The sequence below is a fragment of the Chamaea fasciata genome, unplaced genomic scaffold (genome assembly GCF_029207755.1).
Source record: "Chamaea fasciata isolate MVZ Bird 193981 ecotype frontalis unplaced genomic scaffold, bChaFas1.0.hap1 SCAF_3, whole genome shotgun sequence".
Taxonomy (NCBI): domain Eukaryota; kingdom Metazoa; phylum Chordata; class Aves; order Passeriformes; family Sylviidae; genus Chamaea; species Chamaea fasciata.
In genome coordinates this window covers 10,468,015-10,490,923 of record NW_027094088.1, presented here as the reverse complement: position 1 = coordinate 10,490,923, position 22,909 = coordinate 10,468,015, and the positions used below count along the sequence as shown (strand labels likewise).

General features: G+C 44.7%; 2 protein-coding genes across 9 annotated transcripts in view; one reads left to right on the top strand and one right to left on the bottom strand.

Annotated features, from left to right (window-relative positions):
- The window catches only part of EML6 (EMAP like 6), an 86,881-nt gene extending 71,218 nt beyond the window's left edge, over positions 1 to 15,663 (top strand). Inside the window, exons 29-43 of one of the 2 annotated variants that reach the window (XM_066177936.1) lie at positions 4,242 to 4,320; positions 5,298 to 5,427; positions 6,671 to 6,769; positions 7,933 to 7,953; positions 8,316 to 8,489; positions 9,166 to 9,374; positions 9,870 to 10,027; positions 10,624 to 10,738; positions 11,206 to 11,394; positions 12,439 to 12,611; positions 13,319 to 13,481; positions 13,994 to 14,097; positions 14,607 to 14,760; positions 15,001 to 15,101; positions 15,554 to 15,663. In XM_066177936.1, the coding sequence (XP_066034033.1) occupies positions 4,242 to 4,320; positions 5,298 to 5,427; positions 6,671 to 6,769; positions 7,933 to 7,953; positions 8,316 to 8,489; positions 9,166 to 9,374; positions 9,870 to 10,027; positions 10,624 to 10,738; positions 11,206 to 11,394; positions 12,439 to 12,611; positions 13,319 to 13,481; positions 13,994 to 14,097; positions 14,607 to 14,760; positions 15,001 to 15,101; positions 15,554 to 15,578 (1,894 nt within the window). In that variant the 3' untranslated portion in view covers positions 15,579 to 15,663. The remainder of the gene's footprint in view (positions 1 to 4,241; positions 4,321 to 5,297; positions 5,428 to 6,670; positions 6,770 to 7,932; positions 7,954 to 8,315; positions 8,490 to 9,165; positions 9,375 to 9,869; positions 10,028 to 10,623; positions 10,739 to 11,205; positions 11,395 to 12,438; positions 12,612 to 13,318; positions 13,482 to 13,993; positions 14,098 to 14,606; positions 14,761 to 15,000; positions 15,102 to 15,553) is intronic. The other variant, XM_066177937.1, reaches the window with a different exon arrangement.
- A 2,408-nt stretch (positions 15,664 to 18,071) lies between these two features.
- Positions 18,072 to 22,909, bottom strand: part of RTN4 (reticulon 4) — a 40,947-nt gene continuing 36,109 nt past the window's right edge. For all 7 annotated transcript variants that reach the window (XM_066177938.1, XM_066177940.1, XM_066177942.1 and 4 more), the window contains 4 exons: positions 21,407 to 21,476; positions 20,690 to 20,736; positions 19,579 to 19,637; positions 18,072 to 19,151 (listed from right to left, as the gene is read on the bottom strand). In XM_066177938.1, coding sequence (XP_066034035.1) covers positions 19,109 to 19,151; positions 19,579 to 19,637; positions 20,690 to 20,736; positions 21,407 to 21,476 — 219 coding nt within the window. In that variant the 3' untranslated portion in view covers positions 18,072 to 19,108. The remainder of the gene's footprint in view (positions 19,152 to 19,578; positions 19,638 to 20,689; positions 20,737 to 21,406; positions 21,477 to 22,909) is intronic.

The window sequence follows — 22,909 nt, the reverse complement described above, 5'->3', positions numbered from 1 at the left end:
TGTGCAGGAGGTAGTCCAGGGCTGATGGAAAAAGCCGTGTTTCTCATGTGTTGTCATGCAGAGGGAGGATCTGCCATATATAATTGTTTTTTATTTACACCAGTACAGCTTCAAAACATGCTGGAGCTTATGCAGGATAAAACAAAAGTGGAAAAGACCCTGTTCCTCCAGTGTGTGAGGGACTGTGTGTCTGGAGTGTGTGGGATGGCATGTCCAGGGTGTGAGGGACAGCAGGTCCTGGTGCAGCAGGGCCAGTCTGTGGCACAGGAGCTGTTTAGGGAAAAACTTCCCAAGGTGTTCAGAACAAAGGCCCTCAGGTTTCATTCCAGTGATTGCTCTTCTTACTAATTGCTGTAGTGCTCATTTCACTGGGCACTGAGCTGGAATGATCTGGGAATGCAGTGACCAGCTGCCCTGACAGGCTGTGACAATGGCTGGCCCCACCATATGTCCTGCAGTACTTTCTAATTTTTATTTATTTTCTTTATTATTATTATTATTACCATTTTAAAGAGTGCATCAGCATGCATGTGAAGTTATAAATATTGTAACCATGTAAGTCTTTGTCAGTCCTTTAAAAACACAACTTACCACTGGTGTTTCTCTCTAGTTCTGTTTGAGCTTTGCTTTGATCTGCTGTATTTGAGAGGAAGGTGTTTTCATGTTAAATCCTATTCTTTTTGTTGTCTTATGATAGTACAAAGTGTTAAGAAAAAAGTAACAGCAGGAAAAGTTGTATGTAAAATTCCTATGTATGTTGGGATGGGAAAATCCAAAGGTTTAGAATTTACAAAATCTTTTAATCCCTTCTCTGGGCAGGGATTAAAAAAAGCTCAAGGAGTTTTGCAGCAGTTTGGAGGCACTCGGGAGTTCCCTCCTGCCACTGGCTAAGAGCACTTTTTAAAGCTGCTTTTTCATTTTTTTTCTGAAATGAGCAGTATATTTTTTAAACCTTGGATTTTTTTTTTCTGTTACCCAACCCAACCATACCACCCTTTCCTCTCCTTGAACCTTGCTTTCTCTTCTCAGGAGCAGTCCTGCTTATGTTTGTGTAAATCCAAGTGTGTTCCCTCTCCAGTTTGCAGCCATGTAAATCCATGTCTGTCTCCCTTTTGGGCTCGAAGCTTTTCCTACCCATTGCTGCTTGCTCAGCCTGTCACCTTCTGGGCTGCAGGACACTCCTGTCCATCTGTCCCTTCTCCAGACCTTGTTGGTCCCTTTCACATGACACCATTTCTGGAATTCCCATGCTGTTCCCATTGGCCTTGGAGCAGAATGTTTGTGTTCTCCCTTATTTATTCCTGCTGCAATCAGAATCTCCAACCAGACAGCAATTCTGGCCTGTGCCATGGAAACAGGAGTTGGTTATATCCCCCTCCCATAGAATTTATCGTAACATTTTTTGATCTGCCTTTTCTTTTCACCTTTATTTTCCATCTAAACAGATCTGGCTTTTTTCCCCTCGTAATTTGGTCTTTTCCTCTAAGATCACATCTCTTTCCTCACTCAAGGTGCCCCACTCTTCCAAAACCCCATTCCCTCTTCCCCCCAGCCCAGTTCTTGTTGTGTCCATCTGTTCTCCATCCTGGTGCTGCCTGTTCACCCCACCCCTGATTTGGGCTTCTCTCCCACTGTGGCTGGAGGGAATGTCCACTCACATCTTTTCACATTTCTGCATGAAGTTGGTGCTGAGGTTTTGTCAGTTTGGACTTCTATCCCTGATTGACTACTGCGTGTCCTCATATGAGAACATCCTCGAGATTGCCATGAGTAACAGAAATCTTCTCTGCTGTATTCACAGTACCTAAAGAACTGAAACCCTCTAATATTTGACTGTCTTACCTTTCCTGGAGCTCCTCCATGCCGTCACGTAATCTAAGCACGTTTATTTTAAATTGCTGCAAAGAAACCGTTAATGCTTGTGTTATGTTTTAACTTGCTTTCCTTTGGAGGCAGGGAATTGTCAAGTAAGTACTGATGGGGAGCCCAGCTGAGGCCTGGATTGCTGGGAATGTGCCATGCAGGTTGCACAGGTCCAACAGGGCGCAAAGGGATGTAATTTGCTACAGTGCAAATTTCTTGTCTTGGCAGTATCATCTGTATCAAAACAAACTAGGTGTAGTCACAGGCTTGTTAAAAGTGAAATTACTTCTTCAAATGTGCTGCTTTCCATTTGTTTTATTGAGATGGTGATAAGGCAGTGAATGCACACGTGTGTATATATACATGGCTATGTATATATGAATGCACACAACATCTGTGTTTGTGTGTGCTGTGAGTAAGTATCTATAAAAGTATATGTGTGTGTGTCTCCAAATTAAGCCTCATGCTTACAATCTGGTGACTATCAAGCATGTCACAGTGGTAGTGTTCTCCTGCTTTCATGAAGTATTTTGGCTTGCTCTTGTCCTAAACTTTAATATTCCTAGGTAAAGAAATGTGGAAATGATCCAGTTTGAAATAGCACTAAACCAGGAAAAAAGCATACAAGAAAACAATTATTTTCTTAAGTGCCAGCTCAGAAGCCCTCATAAATCTGGGCTGAAATGAAATAATGAATTAATTATTTTGTAAGACAATTAATTTTTGTAATGACTTCCTCTGCCCCTTCCCTGACGGTGACAGCACTGCTGCTCGGTCCTGCTCCACCCAGGGCCACGCCAGGGGACTTGAGTGACCGCTTTCTGAGGAAATAAAGGTACTTATTCCCTGAGGACAAGGCAGGACAGGCTGTCCTGGGAGTGACTTGGCCTCCCCACAGATATTGTGGGCTAAATTGCAGCTGAGCTGGGATGGAGATCAATCATCCATTGTGTGCAATCTCAGCAGCGCCTGGGACACTGTCAACTTCCTACCAGTTCCCTCCCTGCCAGGCTCCTGAAAATAAACCAACCGTGGAATCCTGTTCTGCTCCAGTGCAAACTGTGCAGGAAGCTTGGATGAAGCTTCCCTTTCCCCTCCATCCTGCAGGATCTTTATCTCCAAGTCTGCCCAGGGATGCCGGGTGTGATGTTGCTGCGTCTGTGCATTCCTTGGTTTCTGTTTTAGTTTTTGCTGGCATGCTTGGATAGCACGTGTTGTGCCCAAGGAATGACTGCTGCTCTCTGAAAGTGCTTGTGCATGAGTCTTGTGCTCAGAAGTGACTCCTAAACTCTATTAAGTTTCTTGCTTGGCTTTATTTGCTGCTTACAAGGGGATCAAGGTAACTCTTTCACTCTCTTTGTGTCACGGGGTCACCTGCTGATGTGCTTTTTGGTTCTTGCTGTGCCTGAGACATGGGTTAGACTGGTTACCTCCAGCTTTGCTCTGTCTCAGAGCTCAGGTTGTCCTGCTGCTCATTCTCACAGGGCTCAGTCCCCAGTGTGCTCTGCCCACTGTGCCTTTAATATCTTCCATGAAAAATCCAGCTCCAGAAAAAGCAGCTACCTATACACAAAAAGGATTTCGTTCTTCTCTAATTAATTTTTTGTAAAATGGGAATTACTGGTAGTTGCAGTCTCAGGACAGGAACAAATTTCACAGTGTGTGGAATGTAATAGCAAGGTCACATTTTTCTGGAATCATAAGCTCTGGGAATGCTTTCCAGGTGCTCCCCTTAGCTTTGTCCCTTTTTTCCCAGCAGGATCAACAGCAGCAGCAGAGGTTATCTGGCCTTACAGACCATTTGCTCACATCAGATTTTGTCCGAGCCTGTATTCTGCATTTGTCTCTTAAACTACTTTTAGCAACTGTAGTTATATAAAAAAGCTTTGCTGGCCTCAGTCTCCCAAATTTCCTTGGATGAATGACTTGTGCATTTAAATTCAACCATTTTATCTTTAATATGATTTTGAGAAAACTTTATTGAAGTCATGTCAAGGTTTTGGGATGGCATTTCTGAGAAGGAAGGCTGGGCAGAGGTCAACTGCCAGCTGCAGAAATTACTTCAGATCATTTCTGAAAGCACCAATTCATGTTCATTTCATATTCAAGGATTTTTCCATGGATTTATGTCATTATGGTTTGGGGTCTTTTTTATGATGTAAGGTTTGGTTGTTCTGCCACTCATCCTCAAAGTCTACATCAGTGTTGCCACTCTTTCTATCAAAAAGTGCAGGATTTTAATCAGTTTATTGTACAACTCTGTAAAAAGTTCATACAGGGATAACTGTCCATTTGCTGCTCACACATGCTGTGGTTTTGAAGGTTGTATTTTACCTTCAAACATATTGATTGTCTCCTTTTTTAAATGTTCTTTTCAGGCCACCCGTGAGCAGAGCTGCTCCTCAGCCTGAGAAACTGCAAAAAAACAATGTCAGCAAAAAAAAGAAACTGGTTGAGGTCAGGATCAATATCTTTTAAATTTCTTTAAAAGTAACATGTTCTGGGTGAAATCTGTCCCTGTCTTGTCTCTCAGTGAAGGGCAGGTACAATCGCAGAGTATATGCATTCCCATGCTCCCTGCTCAATCCCAAGGGAAGTACATGCAGAACCAGCACTTTGGCCCAGAAAAAATCCTGTGTGGGATTTTGAATGATGGAATTTGCTCATTGACTTTGGAACTTCCCTTTCTCCCTCAAACAATTTGTTTGAATTCCTTCATGATATGCAGAACAAGGAATATTCTGTGACCTGTGTGGACAATTTGCAACACTTGGTCTTTGGCTAATTGGGATTGTTCCCAGTGAGCTGTGTCTGTGTTTGGAACAGTCATTAAATCTGGCTTCAGGGCTCCAAGGCAGCTCTAACAACAATCCATTAACCATCCTGGGTTCCTGGAGGAAATTTCCTTGGCAACTGCTTATTGTAAGCTGCAATTACACCTCTGATTAATGTCTTAATTACAGAGTTACTTATAGCCTGCCCTGGCTTCCTTTAAGGACTTTAAGGTCAGAATTTGGTAGTTTATGATTTTTGAAAACTCTGCAGATAGCTTCTTTAAAATATCTGATACCCTATATAGATATTAAACTGTGATGGGAAGAGCAATAAAATCAAACCTGTTCTGTGAGTTGTATCTGTTTGGAATGGAAATTTACAGAACCTGAACATTTATAGCCCTCTGAATAATTAAAAAAGAAAATAATATAAGTGCAATGCGTTAGTTTACCAATTAAAGGTTGTTGATAGCCTCTGATAATGTTATGCCTCAATAAATGAGCAGAGTGGGGATAACTAATTATTGTTTTGTTACTCTGTTGCCTCTACAAGATATTTGTACCTGAGTAATTTAGAACTGTCCTTAAGTGGTCCAGTCTCTGAAATCTCCTCATTTTTTCTTTCATTTCGCTCTTGTTCTCTTTGTTTTTCTGGACCAGGAGCTGGCTTTAGACCATGTGTTTGGATACAGAGGATTTGACTGTCGCAACAACCTCCATTACCTGAACGATGGTGCTGACATTATTTTCCACACAGCTGCAGCAGGCATTGTCCAAAACCTCTCCACTGGTAATTCCACTTGAAACAATACTTGGAGATAAAATGGCTTTATAAGGAAAATATTTTTAATCAAAAGTCTGAATGTTTTATAATTCCTGTGACTTTCCCACATTTTGCATCCTGATAAATAGCACAAACCCACTGCAGGTGGCCTTTGGGGACTCCAGTCCTGGGACAGCCTGTGGGCTGGGAAACAAGGATGTCCCCCTCTGCCCTTTCTGGGCCCGTTCCCTTGAGAGGGCTTTGCTTCCACTTCACTTCTGCACTCACTGCCTCAATTCACTGGGAAGCCTGGGCTTTTTGTCCTGCTTTAGGGAAAATTTGGGAGAAAACCTCCAAATGGGGTCCCTCCAGAGTAGCAAACTCAAGCGGCCCCTCCCCCAACTGGTTCGGGAAAAGATTTCCTCGGAGAAAAGTGGAAAAAACTATTTATTTAACAAGCAAAGTATCCACAAGCATAAAAAATGGATAATACGAAGCAACAAAACCTCTTGCCATTCTGAAGAGAGATGGCAAAACTGAGAAAGTCCTTGCCGTGGGTTGTAGCTCAGCTCTCCCAGTCTCTGATCAGCTCCTCCGGCGCTGGAAAATGCCGCCCTGGGCCCATGCGAGCCACAGGCATGAGCTCCGGGTGTTTTCTGGGTTTTCAGTCCAAAACAGGTTTAAACAGTTCCAAGAAAAAGAAAAAAAAAAAAAAGAAAAACAACCAGTCCAGGGAGCTTCTCTGCCTCAGCTAGCTAAAAACCAACTAAAAGCAAAGGAGATCTCTGTCCCGCTGTCTGTCCGTGCTGCAGACAACACAGTCCAGGAGCAGAATGTGGAGGAGTGAGAGCAGTTCCTGAAAACGAACTGCACGCTTCTCTTTCTCCCTCCTTCTCTCTCAGAACCAACCTTAAAGGCACAGAACATAATATCCAACACAAACAAATGATTGGGGATACGAGCATCATGAAGTCACCCTAGGATAGTTTTGCATTGGCAGTTCTGGTGGCTATAGGCTGATTCTTTGGCTGATTCCCTGGATATATAGATAATTTCCCAAATACTGCTTTTGGATCCACCTCTGTGTTGATGGTTGTGTCCATAGTGCATTTGGGAAGGGTGCCTGGGAATCAGAGCAGAGCAGCCATGGGCAGCTTTAGTGGCCCCTCATCCCCTGCAGAGTTGTAACAAGCTGCCAAATAGTCTGTGCTTCTGTGGTGGTTCTTCCCTCAGTCCTGTGGTGACCGAAATCCTATTTGGATGTCATTAGGTAGCCAGAGCTTCTACCTGGAGCACACTGATGACATCCTGTGCCTGACGGTGAACCAGCACCCCAAGTACAAGAACGTGGTGGCCACCAGCCAGATCGGTACGTGACCCCACAGCAAAGCTTTACTCACAGTTTTCAGGGCACTGATTTATTTGGGGCTTTTCTGTGGGGGAATTTTACTTGTTGTTTGATTTGGAAGAAGTTAGTAAGCTCCAGGGTTTTCTTACTGTTTCAATTCCGTCTCTGATTGTGAGTGATTGGATTTTAGTGTTAATTGTAGTGTAATCATGTTTCAGAAGGCAAGCTTTGATAAATTGCCTAATCATCTCAATAACTTGATTTATAGAATTTCTTCTTTCCTTCCTGTGTCCAAGGCACTGTTTAGCAGTGAGAATACACTGAGCATCGTTTTCTCTGCAGGAATCCAGGATCTGTACAGAAAAGACCAGAAACAGAGATCTAGCAGAGGTTAGGGCACATATCAGGGGACATCTGAGAAACCACATGTATTTGTGTGTTTATTATTTACGTGGAGAGTACTGCAGGAGTAAACATTGCATGCGGAATGCAAGATGAGTTGTCTCAAGCCTTGAGAAGGATCTGCTGCCTCTCAGCCTAATGGTGGAATAATTAACTTTATGGAGGAGAATGGGATCAGAATGTCTCCTCAGCCCATTCTGGAAGGAGAATACACTCTGTAACTTGAGGACAGGAGTCACTGAACAGGGGGAAGGGAATGGCAGCAATGAACACAGTGACAAACACAAACCCTCTGCTGCCTATCCTGAGCATGGTCACTGCAGCTGGAATGTGGAGGGAGCACCCAAACCTGTACGTGGTGCCAGAGCTGTGCAAAACATTGATTTCTGTGACATGGAAAAGGCTAAAGGCCCTTTTCCTAGGCCTCAGGAGAACAGTGTGTCTGATCTTGATACTTTGTATAAGTAGAGATTCACTTCACTTTTGAATTTAATAATTTTTAAAACCTGCATGCCTTTAACATTTCTTTTAGATACCATTTTTAGAACTTAAAAGTACTAAATATTGTTGCAGTATTTGTGTATAAAAGCCAATATACCCAAAAAAGTTCAACAATATTCCTGCTTATTTGTTTTGTTGATTTAATCCATATCCATTTCCAAGTTTTTAATTTTGTTTTCCTTCTGGTGCTGATGCTGGCACTGCAGCACAAGTCACATGACTTATTTCACCTATTGTTTTCCCTTGCTGCTTCCTCATTTGCCATTGCTCTCACAATGCAGGTGACATGACAGAATTCCCAGGTAAGGTGATTTGTTTGTGAATCTAGCAGAGTCCTGTACAAGTTCCATGTTGCCTCGTTGTATCTGTGTGAACCATGGATACAAGTGAAACATCTGCAGGCAATTTCTTTTGCATGAGGCTTTTTCATGAATGTTATGTTACTCTTTTAGAACTTGTCTGACTTCATGGACTACAATGATTCCCCTCTGTGTTTTACGAGCTATTTTGATTTCTCTTTGTTTCCCAGTAGTGGTAATCTTCAAACAAATCCAACCCCCCAACTAATGTCTGTTCAGGTTAAATGTTCTTGAAAAATGCCTGGTTTGCACTGAAGCTCAGCTCTCAGAATCAGTTCTCTTTTACTGCCTCTCTCTGCCCACAGGTACGACCCCCACAATTCATATATGGGATGCCATGAGCAAGCAAACCCTTTCTATGCTGCGCTGCTTCCACACCAAAGGGGTCAATTATGTGAACTTTAGTGCCACTGGCAAACTTCTGGTGTCAGTGGGAGTCGACCCAGAACACACCATCACCGTCTGGAGGTGGCAAGAAGGTGAAAACCAGGGGGAAATCGGGTTCCTTCAGCCTAATAGAGATGAGAACAATGACTGGCTTTGCCTTTCAAGTCCTTCAGACTTTTGTGTCCTCACTCTGAGTATCCCAGTTAATCAGTTAAAGATGGCAAAGGGCTAAAAATATGAACAGGAGGATAAGTTTTAAACACCTATATAAGTGGAAATTAAGGAAAGAATGATGCTTAATGTAAAATTACATGAAATTAAGGAAAATTATTCTTTTTCTTTCCTAAAACACTTCAAGTACTATAATGGAGATAGGCCTTTGGGAAGTCATTTCCAGAAAAGAATTATCTTTGAAAATGGTGAAGGGGAAAGGAAAAGTGCCTCAGCTCATCAGTGTGTCCCTGTGCATTTTTCACCAGATGATTGCCAACATTTCTGTGTTATTTCACTGACCCAGGAGACAGACTGCGCTATGGAGGCCTTAAATCTGCATTTCCTAAATCTGTGGGATGCAGTGGAATAACCAGGGACTTTGGGAGTTGCGTTAAGATATTCGATACACTAAATAGTGTTGGGATTTGCAGCTTTCAGCATCTGGGACACAGATCTCTTATCCAACACCAGCTCAATTTATTTGATAAAATCGTATCAGAACATAATTTCTCAGATAAATTCAGCTTTGTTTTTATCCTTTCCTCATTAAATCAGGGGCTAAAGTTGCCAGCAGGGGAGGACACCTGGAGAGGATCTTTGTTGTTGAGTTCCGCCCGGACTCTGATACTCAATTTGTGTCTGTGGGGGTCAAACACATGAAGTTCTGGACCTTGGCTGGCAGCGCTTTGCTCTACAAGAAAGGAGTAATTGGTTCCATGGAAGATGCCAAAATGCAAACCATGCTCTCTGTTGCCTTCGGAGCAGTGAGTTCAAATTACCTGTTACAGCATTTTACATTACCTTTATATTAAACCTGCAAGGGTCAGTTTTCTTTGCTGAAATCCAACCCAGTGTTTGTTAGTGAAATGTGGATTTAAAACCTGTGCACCTTGAGATCCTTCCCTGAATTTCCTGAGCACAACTGGGTGAATGCCTACTATTAAGTTCTGTGCACACCTGCTACCCTGGAGCCTTTTTTTTCTCTTCTTTTTTTTTTTCTTCTTTTTTTTTTTTAATTTTTTTTTTCTTCCCACTTTGCTGGTTATTTGTCTGTTTAACTTAAACTGCGATCTCTTGTTCCACGTATCATTTTTTTCTGCTAATGGTGTTTGGCGTGACACATGCCAGTGATACCACCAATGGTGACAATCCAGTGTGGTCATTAAGGACTTTTTAATTTAATTTAAAGAATTTTACTTGAAGCTGAAAAAAAATGTCAAGGTGTCTGTTGTATCTGAGGTTGCTGCTGTCTGTTGCAGAATAACCTCACGTTCACTGGTGCCATAAATGGCGATGTCTACGTGTGGAAGGATCATTTCCTGGTCAGGCTGGTGGCCAAGGCTCACACGGGACCAGTGTTCACCATGTACACGACTCTGCGGGACGGGCTCATTGTTACTGGAGGGAAGGAGAGGCCGTAAGACACAGGATCTTCCTAAGGCGCCCAACTTCTGTCTCTCTTGTGTGGTTTTTGTTTTCATTATTTATCCAGCACCCCAGAGATAAACTGTCTCTGTGCTGTAGCAGTTTCACTCTCAACTTCGCATAACCTGCCCAGGTGGCTCAGTAAGTGAAGGACTAAAGGAGGATACTTGAGGGTCACAGTGGCACGTGTTATGCTGAACCTCTTTGGTATTGATCCAAACACCTGGATAAGCTCTTGTTGCCTGAGCTCCTGCCATAAGTGGAGTTTTCTTCATGTGTTAGTTCTGTCAAACTATAGACAGCCTCTCCCGGTAGAAATGCTGCAGGTCTTGGGATTACCACAAGAAACAGAGATTTGAGATAAGTGGCAAGAGTACAGCTTGATCTGTACAAATTGTGGTGCTGTTTAAAGTATGAAGTGTGAAAGCATTTAATTGTTTATTATTTACTTCCCATTGCACCATAATGAGGTTTCTTGATATAGAGTGCAGGGTGGGTCAATGTATGTTTTGTGATTTAAGCAGAAAAATACTGGTGGGTTTTCCACATGTAAAGGAGCCTCCAGGTGACACCAGGCCTCCTTTGCAGTACGAAGGAGGGGGGAGCAGTGAAGCTGTGGGACCAGGAGATGAAGCGGTGCCGAGCCTTCCAGCTGGAGACCGGGCAGCTCATCGAGTGTGTGCGCTCTGTGTGCCGGGGCAAGGTGAGAAGTGGCCTGGGGCAGAGGGCACAGCTCAACTGCTTCCCTGAGCTTCTGTTTGTTCTTTAAAGCCACAAAACCCCCACTGGGAGTTACTGGGAGACTGTGAGTTCTGGTAAAGCGGAACACAGCAGATATAACAGAGTAATTTGACTTGCTGCAGTCACCCTTGCATGTGTTTAAATTGTAAATGAGAAAGCAGCAGTGATGCTGCACAGGATGGGGCGTGTCCCTCTGAGCGCTCCAGGGATGCTCTCTTTCATTTTGCCCAGGAATCTGACACATTCTTTGTTAACAACACCAGTGAGGAACGTCTTGTATTTCCAATCAAGTAGCCATTAACCAATTACAAACTTAATCTGTTTATGCTTTTCCCAAGTATTTGCCAAGGAAACCTTGGCAGTTTGAACTATGGCAGTCACTATTACGCTGACCACCTCTCTCCACTCCTTTTCTTTGGCTACAAACAGGGGAAAATCTTAGTGGGAACAAAAGATGGAGAAATTCTTGAAGTAGGAGAAAAAAATGCTGCTTCAAACTTGTTAATTGACTGTCACATGGAAGGGGAAATCTGGGGCTTGGCAACTCACCCCACCAAAGACATATTTATCTCTGCAAGCAATGACGGAACAGCCAGGATATGGGACCTGTCGGACAAAGTGAGTACTGTGAACATAAAAGTGTGTGATTAAAAATGAATGTTTTATCCAAGCATCCATTTTTCCAGCTGTGCCTTTGAGCAGCCCTGGAATGAGAGCAGGGTTTTGACTGTCCTGAGCAGGTTTTTCTCTTGTTTGGCCCCAGTTCTTTCCTTGCTGTGAGCACGAAGGCAAATCCTTGGTGTGGGAGAGGTGCTGCGCTGTCCCACAGCCAGCACTCCCAGAGGAATGCAGGGATTCACCAGCACACCTGCCCATGGACTGCCTCTTGTTGGGCATTGCTTAGTTTGATCTAAATCTGCAGGCTGGGGGATCAAGGAAACATTTTATTTTCACACTGCCAGTCTGGGTGACGCAGACTGTGCTATCACACACACACAGCCCCAGCCCCATCATTCTGCCTTCCTGGCAGGCACTGCTCCCTCCTCTTCAGAGCCTTCCTTTGGAACTCAGCGTGTTGCTTCAGGGATTTTTCCAAGTCAAATTGACTAATGACAACAATTTTTAAAAACAACAAATAAATCATTAAAAAAAAAAAGATTTCTGATCGTTTTGGCCAGCATAAACCTTTTCAAAAGCTTCTTACCTGAGCTATAAGGAATAAGTTTTAATGAGGAAAATATTATAAATACAACCAGCTAGGTGAAAATGTAAGAGCTTTCTAGGACGTTTCCGCATATCAAATGAAATGGGAAAACTCTGTGCCAATCAGCAGTTGTTGAAGATGTCAAAATCACCTTTGAAACAAGTTAGGAAATAGATTTTTCAGCTTGTTCTGCTAAATAGTCCTTTTTCTGGTGTGTAACTGGATTTCAGTCTACAAAATAATGCAAACATGAACCCCCCATCCAAATCACATACCTATTTTGAAGTCTGCTTAGCGACGTATGCCTGGTGGGATGCGAGTCTCGGTGTGACATTTCAGGTTTATGTTTAGAGGGAAACAGAGACAATTTGTTTTTAATTAAGCAAGTTTTATACTTCGTGTTTGGAAGCTGTCTGTGTGCTGGGGAGGTGTGAGCCTGTTGCATTGTGTCCCTGCAGAAGCTGGTGAACAAGGTGAGCCTGGGGCACCCCGCGTGCTGCGCTGCGTACAGCCCCGACGGCGAGATGGTGGCCATCGGCATGCGGAATGGAGAGTTCATCGTCCTGCTGGTCAACAGCCTTAAGGTCTGGGGCAAGAAGCGGGACAGGAAGTCTGCAATTCAGGACATCAGGTAGGAGGTGCTCAAGACATGCAGCCGTGACTCAAAGAAGTGGCTATTGAGTGCCAAGTGGATTTGCAGAAGTTTTGTAAGTCTGTGTTTGTTGAAACCTGTGTGAGCTGCTGAAGGGCACTGTGGTGATGTTTTAATTCAGTTACAGCCACGCTGCACAGCTGTAATTATGGGAATTAATTTTCCAAACTGCAGTTCCTGTTGCTGAATCCCAGAGGATTAGTGTCACTCTGCACACTGTGCTGTGGCTTTATTCGAGAGCAATATAAACATCATTTAACCACAAACAATATAGAGTTACGGAATGTTCTGGGTTGGAAGGGACCTTAAAGCTCATCCAGTCCCATCCCCTGCCATAGGCAGGGACACCTTCCACTATCCCAGGTTGCTCCAAGCCCCAATATCCAACCTGGCTTTGGATACTTCCAGTGGTGGGACAGCCACAGCTTCTCTGGGGAACCTGTGCCTGGGCCTCACCACCCTCACAGGCAACAATTCTTTCCCAGTATTCCATCTAACCCTGTCCTCTGTCAGAGATGTCCTGAGTCTTCATCTTCTCTTAAGCATCAAGGGTTTGGGTTCAGTCTTGCTGTTAATAGAAAGGTTTTTGTGTTTTCTGTTAAAAAAAGTTACTGTCATGTTAGTATGAGAAGCAAATCTTGCACCAAAACAGCCAGTGACATCCCCACTCTATGTTTATTGTCTAGGATCAGCCCAGATAACAGGTTTTTGGCAGTGGGCTCACAAGAACATACTGTGGATTTTTATGATCTCACTCAAGGCACAACCCTAAACCGAATTGGCTACTGCAAGGACATTGCCAGTTTTGTCATACAGATGGACTTCTCTGCAGACAGCAGGTACATCCAGGTATGTCTGGGATAGCCCTCGGAGTGCTCGGGTTTATTGTACCACCATAACGAGATGGAGGTTCAAGCTGTGTAACGGCAAAGCATTATCCCAGGTCAATGGAACTGGTACAATGCTGATAAAGAAATTGTGGATTATCACCATAGCAAAGCAGTTCTCTTCCTCCCTGAGGCTGGGATGTGTGTGAGAGCTGGGTTAATTTGTTTTAATAAAATTTTTAATTTGAAGAGGTTTCCTTCAGAAATGTTTCTGATATAGTAAAATTAGGTTCAGATAAAGTATAGAAGTGAAAGAAAATCTGTCATCTCTGCATGTGAACATCTTCCATCATCATACTGTAATGTTGTTATTCCTTTATATGGCACATAATGAATTCCAGATAATAAGGAAAAAAGAATAATGTTACCCTAGATGTTTAATTCCTGGTGAAACCTGGTGAGACTGATGGACATCTTAAAGAAAATTATGTATATATAGCAGAGTTTCCAGGTTTTTCCTTTTCCCACTGTCAGGTATCCACAGGTGCCTACAAGCGTCAAGTTCACGAGGTGCCACTGGGAAAGCAAATCACAGACCCTGCAGTCATAGAGAAAATCACCTGGGCCACGTGGACCAGGTAACACCCAAGGAGAGTGTCGGGCCAGGGGCCAGCACTGGCATCAGGTCTCAGGTCTGAGTGTGTAAATGCTGAGATGTCCCCAGGGCCTGGCAAACCTGTGAGTGCACCCTGGCTCGGCTTCCTCAGAGCTCCATCTGACACCCTTGGGGTTTTACTCACAGCTGTGGCTGTTTGGTGTCTGTAGTAATTAGTGCTGTTAATTACACCAGGAGCTGTCACAGAGCCACAGTGGCCACAAGTTGCTGTTGTACAATGATGCCAGTGGTTTCATAGGAAATAAACCTACGGATTAATGGATAGAGATTACTTAAGAATCACATAAAAATGATGTGTTAGTGTGATGGTCTCCATGATGAGCTCAGGGCAATCATTTAGAGGGGACCATTTTATTTTAAATACAGCAATTTTTTATTACTGACCTGTGTTGGCTCTGCACCCTGTGGAAGAGCAGCAGCAGGTTAAGTCTAGCGGTCTAATGCATTTTATTTACTTTGATTTTGGAACAGCATTCTTGGAGACGAAGTCATTGGAATCTGGCCACGAAATGCAGATAAAGCAGATGTCAACTGCGCCTGTGTGACCCATGCTGGCCTGAACATAGTCACTGGAGATGACTTCGGGCTGGTCAAGCTGTTTGACTTCCCATGCATGGAGAAATTTGTAAGTGCCTGTTTTATTTTCACCTTTTGAAAAGCAGCTTTTGCTTTTCCCAAACCCCTCAGCACTCAGTGTTACAGCACCCAACCAGCGTGGTCCATCCTCAAGAAGCTCCTACAGTATCCAAAAAGCATGGTCCATCCACGGGCAGCTCCCAGGGAGTGAAAAGGCCTCGGGGTCAGGATTGCTGTGGGCACAGAGCTTTGCCTGGTGCCATCCCTGAGCTGCTGTCCTGTCCCACAGGCCAAACATAAGCGGTACTTCGGGCACTCGGCGCATGTCACCAACATCCGCTTCTCGCATGACGACAAGTTCGTGGTGAGCACCGGAGGGGACGACTGCAGGTAACTGTGGCTGGGTCTGGGGCAGTCACACACACGGGCACAGCCACACTAACGTGACCCACACAGACATCCCACACACACACTGCACAAACAGTGTGCACACACAGCAGCCATGGATACACACACAGACGCACAAAGACACACTCAGGCACACACATACACAGTTGCACGGACACTGCCCACAGTACACACACACACACTGCACATAGTCATACACAGAGACACAAACTGTGCACGCAATGCACAGTACACATACAATGCTCACATTGCAGACATGCACATATACAGTGCACACACATTGCATTATACACTGACAGAGCAGCACTGTGCAGAGAGTGTATTACACACACATGCAAGGTCTGTACTTCACACACCTCATGTGTTTATTCTCCACTCCTGTCTCATTGGACTGTGCCAAAAGCCAATCTCAGCTCTCCCTCCTGTCTCCACAGTGTGTTCGTGTGGCGCTGCCTCTGAGGAGCCTCTGGCTGCTGCTGTCCTGCCCCTGTGCTGGCCAGGACAGCTGGGAATGCCCCTCCAGCTGCAGGAATCCCAGCCCTGTTGCAGGCTGACATTTTCAGATCACTCATCCCAATTTACCAAGAGGGAATGGGAGCTGGCATTGGAAAGCCTGACGCCCTTGTGAAGGAAGCTGAGGTTTGAAGGGTAATCTGGGGATCCCAAAGGGATGAACAGTTCACTCACAAAGCTGCTTTTGCCTAATACTGTGTTTTTCAAACCATGTCTGAAAAGGGAAAAAATGCTGACCAAATGCTGGGCCCATAATTTCCAAATTTGTGGCTTGAACAAAGCTCAAGATGTGGGTGGGTTTAAACCACACCTACTTAAAACTCCAATTTGGTGCACTCAGTAAAGCTGGGAGCATTTAATGAGCAGGATGGGGAGGGGGGAGGTCACCCTTCAGCTTTCATTAATTGAAGGAGCAAAGTATCCTTTTTTTAAAGTCCATTTTATTTTTAAATATATGTATTTGGCAGAATTTTCTATCCATGAAGTGCCTTGGAATAATTTTCTAGTAGTTTGGGCTGCAGCCTTGCCTTCCCCCACCTGCTTTCCACACACGGTGCTATGACTCTCACCCAGAGGAAGGCTAAACCATTCTCACCTTTTCCAGCTGAGTACTTAGATTATCCCCGTTTTCTGCTTTGGGTTTTTAATACCTTCACAAGTGAATGCCCCACTGTTTCCAACAGCGAGCGGCTCTGTGCTGTCAGAAGGCCAAAGGGACGGCCTTCCAGCTCCTGGGCAGCTGCTCCTGCAGCCAGCAGTGGAAGCTGAACTCCAACAGTGAGTGAGAGAAGGAGGGTTTGGACAGACTTGGTTCAAGACATTTTAACACCAAGACTGAGGGAGTGATTCCCCAAGTGTTCCTGCATGCTCCCCATGTGCTGTACACTCCTAGAGGCAGTGGCCAGCCAGAATCTCAGCCTGGTGGGAAAGCCTCCATCAATCCCTACTTCCTATTCTGGAGGGGCATCCTAAGCCTCCAAAGGAATCCCTGGAATGTCCCTATAGCAGGGCTATGTGTGCCCTCCAGCCAGTACATGCTGCTTGTAAGCAGAACATAAATCCCCTGGTACCAGGAAATGCAGCTTTGTTTTTGGGAAAAGCTCATCCTGGCTGACTCTGGGCTCCTCTCCCTATCCCCACTTCTCCCTCACCCCTCAGAGCCCCTTGTCCTGGCCTGGGGGACAGCTGAGATTAAAGGAGAGCTGCCTCTGTGGGGAAGTGGAACCACAGATATTCCCAAAAGGCAACTCAAGCCCTTCACCATTAGAACATTTTGTCAAAACCAAAAACTCAAAGGACAGTGGAACTGGAGAAAATCTAAAAAGGAATAGCAAATCTGGGCAATGTCAAAATATGTATTTAAGATATTTAAGATTCTGGGCATGGAACAACATCCATATTTTGAAATTACCTTTCTTACTTAAAAGAAATAAAGGCCAAAATAAAACACTTAGACTTACATTTAGTTTCTGAAAAGCAAAAGTGCTTTAGTCCCAGTTCAGGACAACAGGATTTTGAACTGTGGAACCTTCCTGCCAGTCCATTTCTGCTGCCCACTGCATAGAGAAGTAGCAAAAAACATCCCATTAAAGGAGTGGATTCCTGTCTGTTTAACACACAAAGTGCTTCAGCAACCTCAAAGAATCACTTTTTTTTTATAATTGAATTTATTAATGCCTTATATGACTATACAGCAGAGCAGTTTGTCAGATACACAGTACGGGTCCCTATGCAGTCTTTTTTTTAAAGAAACCTTCGGGATCAAATCCTGTTCTGTCAGGTGGTGCCAGCAGTGAGCACCTCTGCCTATGTTGTAACCATTCATGTCTGCCTTCCTTCCATGTTGATTGTATCCCAAATAAAACCAGTTGTGTGACAGAATGAATTAATTAACAGTGATGTGAGAAATCTCTTCAAGCAGTAGTGTCTGTCAGGAAAACACTTACTTACGGTTTGTATGTTTATATGGTCTGGCTTCCTGTATAAAATACTCAGAAGTAACACTGTATTTTACTGTAAACTGAAATACTAATGCATGAATTTCTATTTTTCAATGGTCAAGATGCCGTTAATTTTAAATTTGCATCTCAAATAAATTTGTATGCAAGTTTTCAATGTCCAACTCTTAAATCAGAATCAACACGTTGACCTGAAAAGATTATTGGGACTTAGTTCCTTCAAACTTAAAATGGCATCAATGATTCCTATCTCAAAAATCCAAGAACCCCGACACCCTCCGGAGCTCCCTGGGACACTGGAGCTGGCCCTGAGCAACTCCTTCACACTGCAGAGAAAGAAAAGGGACCGTGACAAACCCACCCTGCACCACGCTCTACTCGGACACTACTGCCACCACCATGGACAATGGATACTTATCACAATGAACTTCAAATAAACACCAATATATTAAGCTTGCCTCAAGAAAGCCAAATACCGGTATTATTTTATGTCTATAAGCTTTATTGATACTTGGGGTTTTGGGGGTTGGTTGTTTTTTTTTTTTTTTGCTTTTTTGTTGGGTTCTTTTTTTTTTTACATTTCACAATGCATTCCACAGACTTAGTTCAGTACAGCTCAAACTGCAAGTGTATAAATTTTCACTTTTCATTTCTTGCATAACAGGACAGGGCTAAAAGTTTCCAAACAACATTTGCAGCATTAGATACTCGGTCCACAGATTATCAGAGTCTGAGAGCTGGAGAATTATTTGCTCAACTACTGTACGTTTGTGCAACAAAGTGTATGCTGTAATTTTCCTTTACTCTAGGTGGAGGTTCTTTGTTCATTTCTCTTTTGTTGTTTCCAACAGATGCCAGTGTTTACAGAGACATTTTAGTTTCTCAAGCTTGTGTGCTCTGGAGCTCGTCCAGGCCTCAGTCAGTTCTCTGAAATACAAAGCACTGTGGAGCAGCTGAAAGATCTAAGCTTTGTGAAACACATATATATATATATATATATTGGCAATTGATAAAACAATAAAATCACAATACAGCTATACTCATACCAAAAAGGCAAGATTTTTCAAAACTTGCTAAACTGGTATATTCTTCTAAAACATCTCATTTTAGAAAATCTGCATCAATCTACACAGACCATACACAGTGCACAAACTGGGAAGTGTTCTCCTCTGCCCCACCTGCTCTACACCTCCGGAACGCAGCAGGAACTACCTCTGATGAAGCAAATGTACAGCTGTCTCAGTCGTTTGTATTAGCCAGTGCTGCACACAGGATAAGGAAAGATGATTAGTTTTAGATCCATACATAGCAGCTTACAATACTTAAGATGATGAAACACATGGCAGTCAAAACAGTTATTTTTCCTCAAACACTGCGTTGCTAAAAAATAAAGATCTGTGAAATTGCACTGCAATGTCAAGGGGTTTGCTATTCCCTGACCCTCCCCGTGTAAATCCAATGAGTATTTTTCCCTCTTAAAAGATGAACTTCCTATTGATAAGTTGCTTCAGGCTTTTTTTATTCAGTTTTGCGCTTCAAGCCAGGGATTTTTGCTTGGATCCTGCAAGAGGAAGACGGAAACAGACAAAAGTAAGTTCGAGTAACATACAAAAAAGAAAAGGTTAAACAGAGTCTTAGAAACAGCAATATGTGAAAAGAACCCTCACACCACAGCTTTCTACTCAGAGCCCAATGGAACTGCTGGACTCCTCATTCCTCCCCACCCCCCCCCCTTCAGTTGCACCTGCTGAGGGGCTCAGGTATCACTAACGGGTTGAAATACACAAATTTCTATTAGAAATAATAGAGGCTCATTTCAATATAGCAACAGCAATAAAGGAGCTCATTTCCTAACCATTCCAGAGTTAGCGACTTTTTCCCTCCTTGGCCTGGCACACAGAAGAACAATTAGTCCTAAACAGGAGTGCTGCATGTGCCAGGAACTGTCATCAGTACAAAGGAAAATAAATGAACCCAAACCAACTCACTTTGCCATGGCATCTTTGACATTCTTGTTCACAAGTCCCAGGTAATGGTCGATTTGGGCCTGGAATTGAAGCAGACACAAGTTACAGCCCAGCTACCCCGTCACAGCCTGGCTGAGTCCCACAGAACTCTGGGGGAAGTGGGAGCTCAGCCAGGGATATTCCCCAGTGTGATGCCAGAACTCCAGGAAGGCACCCACCAGAGGGCACAGTGGGCAAAGCCCCAAAGGAATCAATCCCTGGCTTCTCCCTGGTCCATTAAGCCCCAGTTGTGGGTGCAGGGCTGGACCCCTCTGGGCCCCAGAGAGCAGCAAAGCTGCTTAGCTGGGCTGGGCCGGGTAACCAGCTTAGGCTGCAGCCCAGCCAGAGGATTGAGCAGCTCGGGCTAAGCCCCACACACTGTCCATGCTCCTGCCTTGGGGGGTTCCAGGGCTCCCTTTCCCTGCAGTGGAGGAGCCTGGACAGGACCCCAGGAGGCTCTGCCATCTGCTCCTGCCTCCCCCCAGTGCCAGTCTGCCCCCCACGGCAGCGTTGTTGTTGAAAGAGGAGACGAATGGCTAAGCCAGAGCTGGCTCCCCCCTCCTGTGCAGTGACCTACCCAAGACAGCCCTGGCCATAATTTAATCAAAAGCATTTTACTTTGGCTCCTTCCTCCCTCCTCCTTTTACATGGGAGTCTCTCCCCAAGAGCAGCACTGGACTGGGCCAAGCAGCTCCCAGCTCCTGTTTTTGCCAGGGCTACAAATTCCACAGAGCTTTAGGAAACCAGTCCTGAATATCGGCTCCAAAAGGTACAGCAGGATTAACAAACTCTGCCCAGTGCTACTCCAGTCCTGACCAAAGCTGGACCAGCAGAAAAGGCCTCCAAGTTCATCAGGCCTTTTTCAGGACTGTTTGCTGGGGAAACCTTGCACCAAGAAGGAAAAGGGAGAGCACGCACAGTCGGATCTTCAAACTGAACCAGCATTCCCTGGCCCTGGTTCCTGGGTAAAAGCCTATTTTTAAAGGCTTTAAATATTTCAAAAGACTGAAATTAATTGTAATTATTTGGTTCTGGTTTTGCTTCAACAGAGCTGATTTTATGAAACACTTAATGAATTCTATTGAACACTCACCTGATGTCTCTCATAAATAACAGGAACACTGAAGAGTGAAATCAAAGCTGGAAAAGAGCACATCAAATTATAAATATGGACAACAGGGCTGGTGTTCAGGCAGAACAAGGACTAGTTTCCACACCTTGATATGTCTTGCAAAAAAAAGTACAAAAAAGATTAATAACTAAGCCCCCCACACAGCAATTTTTGGCCAGTAAATTCAATAACAAATTAAATAACGAATTCAATAATTAAGGAGAGCCTGGGCTGTTCTCCAGGTCTCACCAACAGTACAGTAAGTCTGGTCACGGGTCACTTTTTCACTGTGGGTTATGCAAATTCTTCCCAAAGGCTGCTCAGGCATCCGTAGGTTCTGACACCTGAAGCCAACCTGCTCTTGGATACAAGAAATTAAATCCTGTAGTGGGACACAGCCACAGCAGATCCAGCACCTCCTCCAAAGTCTCAGCACAGCAACGACACTCAGGGCAGGCTAATCCTGACAGGGACAAGCACAACAAACCTGCCTATAAACCACGTAATGTCCGGAAATCAGCAATGTCAAGGAATTCAACAACACAACTCAAAATGACCTGTTCTGTTGTGTTATCAAAAAAAACCCTAAAAGTGCAACATCTTAAGGCTACAGGATCAGCCTCCCAGTGTTGACCAGACCCCACTGCCTTCCCAAGGTCATTTGGTGTGCCAGGTGTGTAACACAAGTCAAACACTTACCCAGGATCAGTAATGTCAGACCATTGAACAAGGCACCAACATAAGTGAAAACCCACATCAACACTGCGAACTGCAAGGGAAAAAGAGCCCGTCAGCACCCAGTCTGTACCCAGGACACCCCAGAGTACGCTGTAAACACAAATACCCAACTAAACAGCCCCAAACTGCACTTCACCCTTGTACACCTCCTGTAACCAGAGCTGGCTGATGAGATGGCTGAAGGGTTCAGTAATGGAATACGTGGCCTCCTGCGTCCAGGTCACGGGGCTGAATTCAGCCCGAGTCAGCAGTGCCCAAACACTGCCCTGTGCCTTCGCAGGGCACTGCCAATTCCATGGTGAGGAATAATAGGCAAACAGAGCTCCTACCTCCCATCCACCAGAGAGAGGGGACAGGCCAGGCTAAGAGAGGCCAAAGGGCTGGTGGTGCGTGACAGAGCCAGAGAGAAAGGAGGCCACATGTGTGTGGTGGCCCTGCTGCCACCCAAGCATCCACCCACCTGCCCAGCCATGCTCTGAGAGCAGACAGAGGCTCCGTCACAGCAAGAAAAGCCTGTCTGGAAGGTCATGGGGTAGGGTGGGCCTGATTTACCTTTTTTCTCCTTCAAAAAACACAAAGGCACTTTGGATATTAAAAACTTCAGGAGCAAGAGGAACGAAAAGTGCTCTAACATGGAAGCTGGCTCCAGGTCAGAGCCAAGCTCAGAAGCAAAGACATCCCTCAAGCCTCACACTGCCATCACTGCTGGCTCCCTATCCCAGCCCCATTCCCCCTCCCTGCTGGCAGCATTTGTCCAGCTCCCACTGGGACACAAGCTCTGCTGCCCAGCTCCATACAAAGGTCTGCCCACGTTTAGCGTCAGGTGGAGTGTCCCAGACACACCTCTGACCTATAGCAGTGGAAGGGGACCAAGGGCTGCCAGCTCTATTTCAGGGTAGGATTCCTCCCGAGGAAAATCAGCCGCTTTCTTCTAGAGTTGCAGGGCTGCTGAGGAGCTGAGCAGCAGCCAGGAACAGCGGCTTTCCCAGTGTTTATTCCTTGCTCGGCATGGAGCAGAGACCCCCAGCCCTGGTCAGCTCAGCACATGAGGTTTCCCAGCAGAACCCTGGACAGACACCATGGGAAGGCTGGCACTGGCACCAGGGAGGGCAGCCCTGGGCACAGTGAACAACCCAAGTTGGAAACACTCCCATTACAGGAGCTGCACCCAAGGAAAGGACAGGTACAAAGTGCTGGCAAGGAACACAACGCATGGTTGCAGGACTGTGGGTGCGGGCCAGGATCCCGGTAACTGGCCTGCAGCCAAGGTACTCTGAACTTATGTACCCCAATGTCCAATTTTAGCTTATCAAAAGATGTAAAATATCCAAAACAAACAAAATCAACAGTCAGCAACAAGATAAGGGCATGACAGTCAATACAAATTTAATTCCATGAGACTTGCAACGAAATCAAGTGGACTTCAAGAGCTTCACTCAAAACTGATCCTGTTCAAAATGCAGG